The 16,520-nt window shown below is 39.8% G+C and overlaps 1 protein-coding gene across 1 annotated transcript in view; it reads left to right on the top strand.

The window, feature by feature from the left end:
- Positions 1-16,520, top strand: part of EIF2AK3 (eukaryotic translation initiation factor 2 alpha kinase 3) — a 928,830-nt gene that overhangs the window by 438,036 nt on the left and 474,274 nt on the right. The window contains exon 7 of the mRNA XM_044079283.1: positions 4,453-4,590. Coding sequence (XP_043935218.1) covers positions 4,453-4,590 — 138 coding nt within the window. The remainder of the gene's footprint in view (positions 1-4,452; positions 4,591-16,520) is intronic.

Here is a 16,520-nt window from a genome sequence, read left to right as displayed (position 1 = left end):
ACTGCATCTGAGCTTTGGATTTTCTAATTAGAGGCTTTTCTTAACCTTTTTTCAATCTGTCTGGCTGTTACTTGGTCCCATTTCATATCTTGTACCTTTAAACTTCTTATTCTTTCTTTTATTTCTTCTATCCATATAGCATCTTTGGCATGTTCACAGGATCTTCAATATTTCGCCAAAAAAATTTATCTGTTTCTTCCTTTTTTGGTGGTCTTTTAATTCCTTTTGCCTTGTTTCCCAATTCTGCATAGAACTTTTTGAGTTCATCAATAAATTGCTTATTTTGTACTTTTCCTTTATATTTATATGTGTATCTTCTAAGTTTTTTCCACCTGTGCTGAGATTTTTAGTTTATTTGTTGTAGTGCATGACAGATCCTGGTCTGTTCTAATACTGCTCAATGCTTTTATCACATCTATCTTTCTTAGTATTTTTGTTGATTTGTTCCCTTTTCTATATTCTTCTAACAGTAACGCTTCTTGTCTTAATTGCTTTATAATTTTCCCTATTCGATATTTCTATAATGGTATTCTCTATGAGATGTCTGTGGTGTTCTGTGAAAACTGGGTATCTCCATTTTTGATCCAGCATCATCTTCAGAATTAAGGTACTTGTCCTGGACAGCACTGTTGTAGTCGTCCCATTAGCAAAAAGAGATTTGGAGTTTGATTCTGTGTTAGTGAATCTTCTTTACCTGATTTGTTATAAGGATATGCTCTCTGTATGCCAGCCCTTTCTATACGCTATTTTTTTTCTAAACTTATTCAACAGGAGTTAATCCATTTTACACCTTATAGTTCTACATTGCTAACTTTGATTTTATATGAATACAGCTCAGTCCTTTGGAAGCAATTCTCTAATCTTAATTTTTCTTAATTATAACAAAGTGGGAATCATCCAATGTGGGATTAACTTAATGGCTAATAGACTGCATCAAATTATGCTATGAACAATGTAATAGTCCTCTACCCTCTGACATACTACTAGAGCAGTGACTGCCTCACAAGCCTTTTTCCATGATGCTGCCTGAGGTGATCTTTGTTTAGCAGGCACTTTGTGTTCATTAAATACCTTTGCAAAAGACACTAAGCAAGATGAGGTTTCCCAAGTCTAGGTCTTCCTTTGTGGGTACAGTAATCCAGGATATGTTCCTATGTGGGAGACCATCCACAGCGATTAAAGGTTGGGCAGCCTCTTTACAGATAGAAAGGTTATGCACTAATTTTATTTCTCCTTTTTTAGGCTTATGAGTACCATGTCCCCTCTGGAAAATGCTTCACTAAAGAGCTAAGCCAACTTGAGCAAGCTCAGTCTTTCCTTACCAGAAAAATCTATGGTCTCAGATTCTTAGCGACTCTGATGCCCCACTACTGAGTGAGGGGTGACCTATGCTTGCTCTGGGTAACCCAGTACTGTGTGAATGTCTTCATCCCTATATAACTAGTCAATGGTAAAGCAGGCAGTGGCTCTGGAAACCAAAACCTATACTAACATATCGAGACCGAATGGCAAGATGGGTACCTAACCCACTGTTTCCCCCAATTCTGTCAAGAAAAGTACTTCTTTAGCTGTCTTTTAAAAATGGGCTGGATGGGTGAGTGCAAATTTTCACCTGTAGTAAGTGGATAAAATATTCGTAGGGTGAGGACATTGCTAATTTCACACAAGTATTAGGCACTGTGGCTGAGCTCCTTGATGGTCTGCTTGGCCGTAAACGTAGTAAGAACATGTAAACCTTTGTATAAGGAAGGGAGAATGCTCCTGCAAACTGGACAGATCATATCTGCTTCAGAAGCTTGGTGGTGGAGCACTCAGAATACAGATCCGGAAGTGTAGAATGTTTATATCCCCATAATACAGCACTTTAGGTTTCACTCATTTTCCACTGTAGATTTTCCATCTGATCTTGTTCTGCTATTTTAGTTGTGTATTGAAGCTGTATCATTGCTCATTTTAGGGTGGCTTAGTTGGTAGCCATATCCATCCATCCTCAAACCCCTTTTCCCATTTTTGCACATGGGGTACCCTGCTAAATCAGTTTGGTAGTACAGTAGCTGACTATTTTTACATAGTGCGCAAATTCTAATCCACGGTTAATATCTTCTACTTGCAGTTTTTGTTCACCTAATTTTTATATTGATTTAGCTGTCAGAATTGTTTAACAAGGCTAATCCTTTATCTGTTGTCACTTAAGGGCTATTAAGCCACTACTAATGTAAACGCTGTGGAGTTGTCAGTACTGGGGCTATTTTATCTGTATTTTCTGTATCTTATTAGTGCCCTGCTGGACAGTGCCCATTTATACAGCAGGTTTGAGGAATCACTCCCAAAGACAATGTATGATTGCATGGAATGGGCTCTAGTAAGGATGTGTTGTTTATGGTTAGGATTGTCAGGACAGCAGTGTGGGATGATAAAATAGCAGGCGAAGGCACAGATCATGATGATACACATGTCTTAGTTTTTCATGTGTTTGACAGTTGATTGTAGCTGTGTAAAATAGTAGTAGTACTGTAATTTGTTTGTTTTTGTGACTTGATGCATGTTTCATTGCAATGGGTAAATTTTGTTTGTAGTATGAAGGGGGCTCCTTTGGATGTTCTTCTCATGATAACCCAGGGTGTAGAGTATCTACGTTTTACTGTAAAGAGACTGTACCTAGTGGGGACATTTATTATTGATTATAAATCAGGTATAGTCAAAACATTTCGAAAAGGTAGTCAAGAACATAATTAGATCAGAAGGTGGGGAAAGGTCCTGCAAAGGGGCGTTGAATCCTCTGGAACCCCATGGCTACTAGTGCACTAGCACCCCCCCCCCTAAACATTCAGCTTAGTTTTATTATCTTCTCCATGATTATTACAGTGCGGTCTTGACCAGTTAAAGTGTATTGCAAGGATGCAGGTAAAAAGCTGAAGAGTAAGACAGTGTGTGAGAAAATAAAAAAAAGTTATGTAAATTGAATGGGAAAGCCGTAAAATGCAGGTAAAAAGGGGTGGGGTGGGGGAGAACTAGAGATTGGTGATGAGACCAGTGGAGAAGACAACATGAAGTCCTTTGCCTACTTCTCCATAGCACCTAGTAGGGCATCACTGATGCTGACTCAGGGTTCACAGTGCAGGATATTAGAGTGAAGTTTGAAAAAAATAGCAACTCCCCTGTTCAGATTGTTAGTAGTCATTATCTTGTGGAGGTTCTTTCCTCAATTATTCTTGGAGAATGAATACATGACAGTTGCACTGAAGCCTTTTTTAAAAGCATGTTGTTTCCGCAAAGTAGTCTGAGGTACAGGTGATTACTTGTCTCCTTGAAAATGTTGCAAGTTTCAGTGTGTGTGTGTGTGTGTGTGTGTGTGTGTGTGTGTGTGTGTGTGTGTGTGTGTGTGTGTGTGTGTGTGTGTGTGTTGAGACTAGAGTTTGGACTGCAGTTAATTGCATTTTGTATGCCCCCACTTTTTAGTATGGGAATTACAGATGCAGTATTCTGTAAGTAGGGGAATGTTGAGAGAGTGAGGGTTAGCATGGCAGGTAGTTGGTTTAAGTCTAGGGGAGAAGGTGATTTTAGTAGTGTATCTCCTCTGCATTGGAGATATCCTTTTTGGTAGTTTGTAAACTGGGTTTACCTTTACAAAACCGAATAACAGTGGTGCGATTGCTCATATGAGCGAACCGTAACCACAAAAGTCATAACAGCGACAATTTAACATGTTGGAAAATCAGCAAATCAAAAAGCAGATTCGCTGATTTTCAAACGTAAATATCGAAAAAAAAAATCTAATGAAATGTAAAGCAGGGGGGCAAGCCACACTGCACCCACCACACCCACCCCTACTTTAATATTCTAACTCCGAGATCGCACTACAGTGGGGAAAGGGACCATTTTCCAATCCCCGCTATAGTGCAATCCACCCCAAAATGCTGAATGTGCAATGAGCGAATGCACAGTGACATTCACTCATTGCACATTCGAACTTTTTTCCGTTCGGCATTTGCAAACTTTGCAAACGGCCTTTCGGACAATTGCTGTTTGCCCTTGTGCAACACGCACATATGAGGGTAAACCTGTAAACTGTGCTGTTCTTAGTAGGCTTGCTGCACTAATGCAAGATGTTATGTAACTGCACTTTTACTGCATTATTTAAAGAGTGATCAGTGGTTTTGGATTATGATGCACTGCTTTATTCTATTTATGTCTTTCATCTGTTAATGTGTGTTCATTGCAAAGCTGAAAACCAGGGGAGAGCTGAAGATGTATGCTGAAGGCAGTTATTTCTATTTAATTTCTGTTGATGAAATCTTTGTAGTTAAATATTAACCATTAGCCTTGCTAGGAGGTGGAAGTATTATAAATTGAGTGCATCTTGGCTGGGCTGAACAGTCATTACTGTAAGCTGTGTTTTAAAGAATTGTTTCTGAAAGAATGATAGGCCTTAAAGTGTGTGTGATTTTGCAGGAATGTACCAAGGCCAGTTGTATCTACAGACATCTGTCCGGATATCTCAGAAATTTCCAACAAATCCAAATGCCCTGGATAGCAGGAATAATGATGCTCTGATTACCGTACCCAAAATTAAATGGAAGCCCCTGATCCGTAAGTATAAGCAGAGTTGGAATGTGGATGTGTAAATGAATAATGCATAGCACATTTTTAAGTCAAGTTTCTGTTTGCAGAGCAGATGTTTGTATTTTTTCTGACTTTGATAATGTTATTTAGTTGGTCTTCTTTCTGAAGAAGATATGTTGTGAACTTGTTTGCTTTGAACAATCAAGTACTCAGATAAAAGTTAAGTCATGCTTTGCTGTTTCTTTTCGCTAAGAGCTAGCAAATATATTGCAGGCTTCTGTTGTGGACAGCACTGGTATATGTATACAGATTTGATATATTTATATTGAGACCTTTATTTTAATGAGCAAATTACTGTGCTGATTTGAGCCACTAGTGTTACTGAGTTTGTGTGGCACTTGCTTGTGAATTACAGGTGAGGAAATAAATGCACTGCATCTTGTTTGCCTAGTTTTGTTCAGTGAACCTGAGTCCTGACTTGTAGGGGACTAGCAAAGAAGCCCGCAAATGGTGTGGTGCACCTTCTGTGATTTGTTTAAGCTGTGCATCTGTCTCTGCTACACGTTGTTGGCACTGCAGCTGTGTGTTTGAGACATTTCCCAGGTTATTCAGAAGCAGGTTAAATACCTTGTAGTTATTTTTTTCTGGTGACTTCACTGCTGTTGCTTGCATATATGTGTATGCTGCAAGCTGCATAATGGGTGATGTATCCCATTAAAGTTTTATTTCCTTTGTCAGCAGTTCATACCTTGGTGTGACTCTGTAGCCCTCCATTATCCCACTGTAACAAATTTGTAGGTGAAGAAGTGGTGAGAAGAATGCTAGTGTTCTTTCCAGCATTTACAGTGTCATATCCTAACAATCTGATATTTGACTATGCAAATTTTTAGATTTGATATTTAGTGTCTCATTATTTTTTCTGCAAAGTTTAGTTGATATATTTTCTGTTCTAGTTAAATAGATTGATGTGATTGCACTAGGCAAGTAGCCCCTGAAGACTTTCAGATTCAATGTCATCTTTTCTCGGACCTTTGGGATAGTATTTGTAAATATGAACATCGAGGGAAGTTTATAAAGCTACAAACATTGTAGATACAAGGCATTGACATCTTTTCTAACTGAGAAAAGAAAGACGCTGATCTTCAGAAAAGAAACTGAAAAATAAGTCAAACCTTTGAAGTCAAAGATAAAAAAATGTTGATTTAAAACTGGGCAACAGACAATTGAGTACCTTTAGAACCGAGGTATTCTTCAAAATCTGCAACTGTGAGACCTGGCACATCTATCTTACCATCTCCGGGTAGCAGGGAACAGAAGTCATTTTTAGTGGTGATGGGGAAACCTCCTCTGACATTGATAGCTAAACTTAAACCAAGTACCTTTGTCAGTATCATCTAAGGTCCTGATGACTTTCACCCCAAAATTATATTGAAAGATAATAAGAGAAAAAGTCATAGTTGTGTGTGAGTGAAGGTTGGGGGTGGTCTGAAGTTCTGCATCCACCAAAGCCTTCTTTTTTTCAGTGCAGGGACATGTTTCCATTAGTTTGCCCTCCAGCAGAGAAAACACTTTTCATTAGTTGCAGAGAATTTGTTGGTATCTGTGAGTGGCACTTTCTGGTGTTAGTTTAGTCTGGAATTCAGGCTTGTATAATATTCATCTATTTTGGTCATTCATTAGTCTAAAAGAGACAGAAGTCTTATTAAATTAAAGTAGATGTACATTTAACTTTCAACAACTGTACCTTTAGTGCATTACTTCTGATCAAAAAGATTTATTATCACACCCTTTGGGCTTCTCTCCATCTTAATTGTTTTTAAGGGTACTTTTAATATGACTGGAGAAAATTTTGACAGGCCTCTCTCAGAGATTTCCTTGGCCTGAGAAAACACAGACTCAAATGCTCAAAATCCTAAAATCTACTGGGAGAGTTTGTTTTTTCAGAATTTTATGGAATAACTCAACGTCTAGATTCACAACCGTAGCTCATAAAACAGTTGATTTATTAAGTTTGGTAAGGATAAACCTTAATCTTTATTATGATTAGGAGTAAAGCTCTGTGACCTTACAGTTTATACAACCTTTGAGGCACCCTCTACTACTACCATTTCCTGTAGATAAACCACCTTTTCTTAGGGGAAAGAAGGTTGATGGACAGGTATAATAAAAGGGTTTATATCTCTAGTACTTTATTATTTAGAGCTGCTTATTGTTTCAGTCATAAGCTGTTTTTTTCCAGAATTTTTTTAATACAAGAGAATGCATATTTACATAAAGTAAGAGATTCTAAAGTTAAAGAATAGTTACGTTTAAAGTCTAAAATTGCTTTGTTATTAAGATACAAGTATGATGACATTGATACAAATATCAGGGGTCTGTAGTAAAACCGTGAGTCCTAGCTGAGACTTAAAACATCATAACTGAAACATGATGCCTACAGTAACACAAGCACAAAATGTCAGAGTAATATGTTGCATGAAAGTCACTTGATAACATTTTTGCAGTGTAGGCTGTGCTACCTTGCAAGCCTCAGTTTGAAGGCTGCACCCCCTATATCCCAGTCTTTATCATTGCTAACTCTGAGGCTGCGCAGACTTGGACTAAAGGGAAGATTAAAGAAAAAAAAAACATATTTTCCCTTTCCTCTTTGTTACCCAGAATCGTAGTCAATGTTAAACATTGTCTGTGATAGTTAGCTAATGCAATGACATATCTACTGTCAATGATGAGGATGTACTATACTTAATGTATTGATAAGTAATGCACAACATGTAAATGTTGTCAATTACCAGAGCAACTGTGACTGGTATAGTACATAAACATGCTTAGTTTGCTCTTAGAATCAGTCTGAGGAATTAAAACTCAAAAATTAAACACATCAGCTTGAGGAAACTTTCTCTGTAGCCTGCCTCCCTCAAGTCTCTTAAAAATTATTGAAAGAGAAAGGAAAGCTTAAGGAGCATTATCAAAGAGAATATTCTTCATTAGGTCACTGTCGCAGTTTTTTAAAGCTATATGGGACATACTCTACCATGGGTTGGACATTTAGCTTGTATACAAAAGCTTGTGGGCACCTTCCACATGCAACATACGTCTGTTGAAGCACATGGGTGCGCTGGTATAAATGGCGGTGTACAGATACCAAAATTCAAAACAAGTTCATCATTCTCTTTGCTATAGTAGCCTTTGGGATGTATCCTGCCAAAGATAAAGCAACTGGCCAGCTTGCGAAAGATTTCATCCCCTCCCATGTAGTCACTCTGTCTTGTTTATAGGCTGAACTTATTTTTGAGGGGGCCATATAAACATCCATAGCAACTTAAAATATTCTGCACTTTCTTGCCACCTTGTGCAGATGCATCTCTGAAGCATTTCAGGATCAGTAGTTGGCCCAAAGCTTCCATTCAGACAGATAAGACCCCCTTGGGGAAACTATTCTACACTATTTTTTTTTGTATTCTAAGTGTATTTCAGTTTTTTTACTTTATTTCTATCACGATTGTGGTATCTCACTTTTAGAATATCGACTTTTCAGGAATATCGGTTAGAGGTTCCTCAAATACATCACTTACTGCATAGGAATTGCTTTCTAGTTGTAAAGGTGTCTAGTTAAAAGTGGTGTAAATAAGCTCCTGTAACTTAAGAGAAGTTAATGAATTAATTGAACAAAAAGTGTATGTTTTGGACAGAAACTGTTTGTGTTTAATACGTATGTACATTTTGTGCTAAACTTTTTTTTTTTCCTTTAAGTTATTTCTAGGGAAAGTTGCTCTGTTTTATAGGCGAGTTGTGTGTTGCTTGTGTGATGATTTCTGGTGGTATTTATATTTTTAGAAGGGTTGTATGTCACTTAAGTGTACTAAGTGACAACTTACCTTCTGACCGACCAATTGTACCGCACCTTAGTGGCAGGCTGCTTCCCTGGCTACAGCATGGATACTTTCCTCAGTCCTGCTATTCCTTCCTCAGTTAAAGTGTGAACAGTTGCCCTTAATGCGGGCTCAGTCAGTGCCTTAGCCGTGCAGTGGCCATTGCTGGTTGCTCAGACCATTTATTGGTTTCCTTGAATCTCTCTGGTGTAACCTTGTTAACCACTATAGTCTGGGGCTCAGAAACATCTTCAGCTGTTCTAGTGTCTGATGTGGGCATGGGAGAACCATCCATTTTTGGTGCTGGAGACACCCTGGATGTGTCTTCATGGGGTAGATGGGAAAGAGGCCTCTTGTTTGGAATGATATTTCCTCTCCTCTGTTGTGTTCTGCAAAAGATGTTCCTAGAAGGCAAAAAATTTTGACCATAAAGAAGTAGTTTCTTTAGCTAAAAACTGATGTTATTACCTTAGCTAGGAGTTTATTGCAGACATTTAATCACAAGTGTCAAGTGCCTCATCTTATTCTTATTCCTCTACCTCTAAGGAAGAGTATGTTTGGTCAGAGGATTCTAATGTTGACAGAGACAAAGTTATTTCACTTGAGAGTTCAGTAGCCAAAGATGCTGATTCTTTAGACAGTGAGTCTGAATTTTAAAATATGGAAACATTTTCTTTTTGTGAGACTGCCTTCAGACTTAAGGTTGTGTGTGTTTGCTTGAGAACAGATGGATGTTTTCCCTGAACTGGGCAGATACTATGACTTGTTATAACAAGAAGCCCCACATTCAGTACCTGTTCCTCCTATTCTGCCAGCCCTAGGGGATGCTTTTAATGCTTCCTGCAACACTTCTGACTCTCAGCCATCAGTACCAAAAAGGAAGATAAATTGTATAAAGTTTCTCAAGCTAACGAGGATCTGTTGTCTCATCTTAGAGATCCTGCAGATCTCTCTCCCAATATGAACAGGTGCTTTACCACCCGTAACCCACTTCTTGGTGATAGCGGGTAAACTTCTCAACAGGCTGGGTAAGAGATTCTTTTCTTCCTATACATTATCCTTCAGAATTCTAAATTACCATGTGTATATGAGGGAAATTATTCCCAATGTACCAGTAATCTGAGAGAGTTTGATGCTTCCCAACCTCCTGAAGGTAGGTCTTACTTGAATGGGATTGTGGCTAACCTGTCTCAGGTTTCCAAACATGGCTTAAAAAAGTGTATATGATTATGCTGATAACTGTCTGTAGAGCTTCTGCTTCAGCAACAGTCTTAAGATTAGTCTGGGTATGAAATCAAAATTGTCCTCCTGCTAGGGAGGTTTTATTTGGACATTTTGATATGCAGGTGCTAAAGCAATGGGATGAGAATGGTAAATTTAATGCAGGGAGTTTCTAGGATCTTTCAGGTTCTGAAGTTCTTTTCCTCCAAATCCTCTGCTCCCCTTAAATGACAGAACAAACAAGAGTCACTGATAACAGAAAGACACCTAAGAAGAGATGGCAGGGCAAAAATGAAAATCCACAAAAGAGAGAAGCTTTTCCAAAAAAAAAGGTCAGGTGTCCTCCTCAGAATGACTATTCCAAAAACCAGGTCACCTTCCTCCCCAGGCTGCTCCAGCATCTCTTTTTGTTTTAAGGAAACTGTCTCTAAATTCTCCTTGTTGACAGCATATAGTTTCAGACTTTTTAGACAAATTTGTTTTGAAGGTGAGGCCCCTCCTTTTGGGGGAATTCCCCCTCATCCCCCCAATCAAAAAGAATTGTTTCCTTTAGTCCTCCATCACATGTTAGATGCAGGAGTCCTAGAGCTTGTTCCTGCAGATTAATTAGGAAGGTTATTTTATTTCAAAATGTTTCTGGTTCCAAAGAAAGAGACTAATTTTGGATCTTTCTTGTCTGTCTTTTTGTAAAGATTCCAAAGTTCAAGATGCTGACCCTTCAAACAGTATTACCTCTGATCTCAGATTAGAGCTTTATGGCAACTTTAGTCCTACAAGATGCTTACCATCACATTCCAAAAGCAAGAAACTTCAGATTTCTAAGATTTTCTCTGTCTGGGTCACATATTCAGATGACCTTCCTTGTATTACTGTTGTATTATTGTAAACTGTTGCATTATCTGACCAGATAACCTGGACGTTTGGCAGGGGTACTAAAGCCAAAATCTTCCATAGAGCTGTACGTCCGATGTTTGACATAAGCTCATTGGGTATAAGCTTACATAAGTGTAAGTCCGTTCTGTTCTGCAAGTGGTCATATGTACCGTTAGCTTTCACTGGTTCAGATAAGTGCTCCGTTGGGGAACCTTCCTTATTTTTTTCTCTCATTTGCTTTACTGTGTGTTGCTGTATTAGATGCCAGCTTGGGGAGGAGTGCAACTGTGGTAGGCAGATCCCCTACAAGGATCTCCACCCCCTGTGCCTGCTATGCTACAAAAAATTTACGGTCTCTCAGTTCTTTGTTCCAAAGACTTTAAGAACATGACTTTCATCTTTCAATTCCTACCTGGAAACTCAGCACCTCAAGTGACTCACCCAAGTAAAGATAGTGGACCCTTCTACCCCTAAAGTCCTTCCCATTAGAAAGAAGAATTTAAGAGGTGTAGGCCTGCTGTCATGACTACCCAGTCAGACTCTGACATAACTGCAGAGCTCTTAAAAATCCTTGATATGCCCAACATCTGCTCAGACTACAACTATAGCTACCCTGATGGAGGCCAGTATGGCTTCTGAAGTTTTCATGTCCAAAATGACTGAAGTTACTGATGATGGTAAGAATAGGGAACCCCACTTTTAATTTTCGAAGGACCCAAAGACATACTGCAGAGTCTCATTAGAGGGGAAATTCCCAGATCGCTCATTGTGGTTCGTTAGGGGTTGGAGCCTCCAAGTTTAGTCAAAGCATAAGTCGCATGGGGAAAAAGAAACAAAAAAACTAAAAATGTTTCTTCCCCTCAGACATCCAAAGAAAAGGATTGAATTGATTTTTCACAGGACCTCTTTGAGGCCATAATGACACTTGGGCTTCCATTCTTTACAGGTTCTACTGTTACTACTATTTTTTCCTTCCACTCCCAAAAAGAGACATGTGGGCACTTCTTCTCTGGATGAAGAGGATGAATTGGATTCGGATGAGCACTCCTTGGCCTATTCAACGTAGATCCATTTGCCTGGTCAACTGGCCTCAGGTGATGATGATTCCCCTTATTATTAATTTCCATGTTGAAGAAGCTTCATTTGGTGAAACTGTTGTTGACAGGATGGAGCATTTTTAATGAGACTGTAAGCAGATTTCTGAAGTCCAACAGAGATGCTATAACCTCTTGGAAGGTAGGCACTCCTGCTGCTACACCAGTATTACATGTTCTGGAGACTTTCATTGATGCCACCAGCACTTAAAAGGCCTGACAGGTTTCATAGGGTACCCGATGACTTGAAATTTCTGTAGGGAAACCCTCTGGCAGACCCCTCTGCATTTTCTGTGTCTGCAGACAAACCCTCAAATAAGTTATTACCTGCTGCCAATGCTCTTTCTTCTGATAAAGACAGCAGGGCAATGGCAGATTTGGGAGAATGGTTTATGCACCCTCCACTATGGGCTTTTGAGCTTTGAGTTATCTGATTCGGTTGACTAAATTGTCTGTTGTGGCCAGTTTAAATACAACATTGTCCTCCCTTGAGGAACCTGCCAGTAAACAACAGGCTTTATTAATGGTGGCTGAGGTTTTCCAAGTAGCTAGGCACATCATTAAATGCAGATGTTCAGCAAACACACTACCTTACTGGCATATGGGTAGCAGTCTCTCAGAGCTTCAGGCTACTCCCCTTGCTTGTTTGTGGCTGTGAAGGATCAGTTAGCTGCCAGAGCAAGATAGTCCTTCGCAGCTACAGATAGCCCTTTTCTAGTGCCATTGGAAAAGAAAAATCTCTGAGAAGACTATCCCATTCTGGCAGCTGTGATCTCCTGAGCTTAGACAAGAAACCATTTGTGTTATTTTATTCCTCCCTCTACGTTCTCTGTCATTATTTGTGTCTTTCTTTAATAAAAAAAAAAAAAAAAAAAGTTCAGCTTTGCAGTACTTTTCCTGTTCACAATATAGGATTATGCTGTGTATTTTAAGCTGAATGCTAGTTTTCAAGGGTGTCTAATCCTTTTTAAGTGTTTGATGGTGTTTGGGGAGTACCTAGCAGACTTTCTGTACTGGGGCCATTTTAGTTAAGTTCTGTCATTGCCTTGTGCTACCATAATTGTGAATAAATTGTGGCTATTTGCATTGATTTGAAGCATTATTTTGAATATTTTTACAGGTAAACTTCCTAGTCTGTGTACTCAAGTCTACATTTTTCCCTTGTTTGCTTGGTTTCTAAACTTACTATTTCACAATTTTTCTAGTCATATCTTCATATGTATAAGTGAATTGTGTAATTTGATGCATTTTAAAAGATTTTTTCGTTTAAGCCATAATTTTGGTACCATTTTGTTTCTGAAGCATTTCTTATAAAAAATGTTATTATGTTTACACTTAATTCCTTGTCTACCACTGTTTTATGATGTCTCTTATTTTCGGGCTAATTCTAGTCTTTATTTCTTAAAATTGGAATCCTTTAGGACACACACTGGCACTGTTTTGTATATGAAGCACTACTGACTGGAATTTTTAATAAGTTTATTCTTAATTCCTTGTTGAGGGTTGTTTTGTACTGTTGTTAGTTTTGGGCGGTTTATGGTAATTTATTTTGGGGTCCTTTAGGACATACAGGCTTCATTCCAACAGAGTGGAGAACTGCCATTGTCATCACCTTGCACAAAGGTGGTGCCACTACTGACCCTGGAAACTATTGCCCCATTAGCTTGACAAGTCTGACCTGTAAAGGGATGGAGTGTATTGGGGATCTCATAAACAAGGACATAGTCAATCTCCAAGCACTTGACCCTACCCAGTTCAGATTAGTCAAGGGCAGATCTTACCTGTTGAACCTGGTTGACTTCTTTGAGACGGTCACCAAGGCCCTGGATGAGGGGAAAGTCAGTGCATACAGCTTACTTTTACTTTGCCAAGGCCTTTGACACAATTTCCCACTCGGGTATCATTGAAAAGCTAACACAACTTGGTGTAAATCCCTATCTCATCAGGTGGCTGGCCAGTTGGCTTACAGACAGGACCTTCAAATCAAAATAGGTGCCTCCACCTCTGATAGCAGACCCGTCAGTAGTGGAGTTCCCCGGTATCTGTCCTGGGATCCCTACTGCTTGGCATCTACTTCTCAGAGGTCCAGGCAAAGATAAAAGGCCTGCAGCTGACCAAGTTTGCAGATGACTGTAAGTTACTTGCTGTCATTGACTCCCCAAGTGATGTTAACATACTGCAAGAGGGTCTCACAGCAACTAATGCCTGGTACTAAAGTCATGGCCTCAAGCTAAATGCAAAAAATGTATCATCATACCATTCAGCAAAAACATGGCCCTTACTGATTACTACATCAGCGGCAGCCATCCTAAGCACACAATCTGTGGTGAGAGACCTTGGGCATTCAGGTTGATAACCTCATATCTGACCATCATGTAGCGGCAGTGGTCAGAAAAGCCTTTTACTTGGTTCATCTCATAAGTAAAGGGATTGCATCCAGAAAAATGGAGGTTATTACCTCTCTATACTCCTCCCTCATTAGACCAATAATTGAGTATAACGCTGCGTTTGGTATGTATCTCTCCAAACATCTGCATCAACTGGAAAGGCCACCGAAATACCTCACAAAGAGAATCCATGGCCTCCAACACCTGTTCTTTGCGGACAGGCTCACATCACTTATCTCTCTATTCGGTATCATACAGATTGCTCAGGGGTGATCTGTGTCTCACCTACAAGGCAATCTTAGACCTTGCCCTACTAGAGATGCTCCATATCCATAAGTCTAACTCATCATGCATTACCTGCTTGAAAGGCCTTAATCTAATATGCGATGTCAACAAAATGTGGTGGAGAGACATTTTGTCTCCCAGAGGCTGCCTCGTCTCTGGAATAGACTTCCCATACATATCAAACAGAGCAACTTGCCGACCCTCTTCAAGCTCAGCCTTGGTGAGTGTATAGGAATCCATAAATTTGTCCCCAGGGGTTCCACCTGTGTCCCTCATTGATAGGGGCAACAGGTGGTGACTGAGGTTTCTTTTTTGGGATAAACTCTTGACTGGGCTAGTAATGTGTTTGTGCTTGGTGCTGAATTACTGAAATTGCTGTCATTTACTTAGTGCAGTATTCAGTATTATATCCCTGTAGAAATAAACTTCAATTGACCAGTTTAAAGGAGAATAGTGGATTTTGTTCTTTTGGATACTGAGCTGACTGTGCAGCTAGTATTCGGTATTGATCTGGATATAAGTTTGCCCCCTCTGAGTTGATGGACTTTGATACTGTGCCCCCCCCCCCCCACCACCACCACCAACACCATCTGCCCCTTATGCACCTAAAAACTCATACTTAGCCTATGGCTTGTGATTCTGAGTACTCTTAGCCATGGCCAGACTATTGTACCATTCCATTTCTTTTACCTCCAGGACCCTTGGTTTGGAGTATGGTACCATAGCTGTGCGTGACACGAGGGTCAGTCACATCTTCTGGGACTGTACCATTGGCTGCTTAAGGTATGGGAGAACCAAGCTCTTTAGGTAAATGAAGTCAGGGACATGTATTCTGTTGTCATTGTTTATACATCTTCTAGGGGCTCTCTCTCACTAGTGTTGAGCATGCAAAAAAAAACAAAACCCCCAAAAAACAACCTTGTTTTAGAGTAATGGTTTCTGACTTTTTTTTTTTTCCTAATTATGTGGACAGTTAATTACAGGGTGCATACCCAGATTCTGATTAACGTTTGGTGCTTCCACCACCATTCTGTCTTCCTTGGGGTCTGATTTGATTGGGGATCTGGCGTCAGTTTGTTTGGCTTTTCTCAAATTCAGCAAGGATTTTGATCTTTTGGACACAGTTTGTAAAGATCTTTCTCCATTGACACCACCACTGGAGAAGCTTTGTTAAGAAAGCTTGTAATTCTCCTCTGCTTTTGCAGACTCTGCCTAGTAGTGTTTTATTTAAAAAAAAAAAATTCAGGGTATGGCTGACAGTGTTTGGCTTCTAAGCCCCATTGTCTGGGTTTCTGCTTCTGCTTTTTTGGCAACCTCTTCTAGTAAAAAGAATTTGTCTTCTTCAAACCCAGTCCTTTCTGTTAGACTAGACTATTGCCTAGCATTTTAAGGAGCCTAGCTGACTCAGTGAAACATGATAATGGTTAGTGTTTTTTTACCAATGCCATATGCGTAAATTTCTGTTGAGGAATTGCTGCTTTACCTGCTGCACAAAAAGTCTGTGACAAACTTTTCGATCTGATGTTCTCTTGTCACCATTCCTCACGTTCGGGTCTTGGATCCGATCCGGCATACTCAGAACACAGCTTTGCTCAAACTCCTCCCCTCCCATAATGTTCTGCTGCCCTACACTCCCTCAGATCTCTTTTGCCACTCAAGTCAGTCAGACACAGATTGCTCAGCTCCTGTTAGTGTAAGTGTATTTAGATCAGAATATTGAAATTTCTTGTTATTTTTTGAGTTTGTAGGTTAGTGGGTAGTTTTCCCTCTTATCTAGCCCCTCCCAGTCGAGTCTTAACCTTGTTGGGTCATTTTTTTCCTCTGGGTTTTGTCTTCGGCCTAGTTGTTTTGTGGTGTGTAAGAGTTTTTTAATAAGTGTGCGCGAGAGTTCTGGACGGATTTTAGGCTTTCGAACCTTGGCTTGTTTGTGGATTCTGGTTTTCCTTGCGGTTCGGCCATGTCTGAAAAACCTTTAGGTTTTAAAAGGTGCTCTCTTGTGGGCGGAAAATGCCTATTTCTGACTCGCATGAGGAGTGCCTTTACTATCTCGACAGCGACCACCTTGAGGTGGAATGCGACATTTGTGCCGCATTCAACACGAGGGCTTTGGTCAACCGCCGAAATAAGTTGTTAATTAAGGGTTTCGTCAAAGGAGGGCCCTTGGTCACTGCTTCCCCAGCCAAGGCTGCCCCTCCTGGGGCTAAAAAGAAAGCTTATGTTGAGAGGCC

This window comes from Protopterus annectens, chromosome 8.part0 (genome assembly GCF_019279795.1).
Source record: "Protopterus annectens isolate FY-2018-M chromosome 8.part0, PAN1.0, whole genome shotgun sequence".
In the NCBI taxonomy this organism is placed as follows: domain Eukaryota; kingdom Metazoa; phylum Chordata; order Ceratodontiformes; family Protopteridae; genus Protopterus; species Protopterus annectens.
This window is presented reverse-complemented; position numbering and strand designations above follow the sequence as displayed.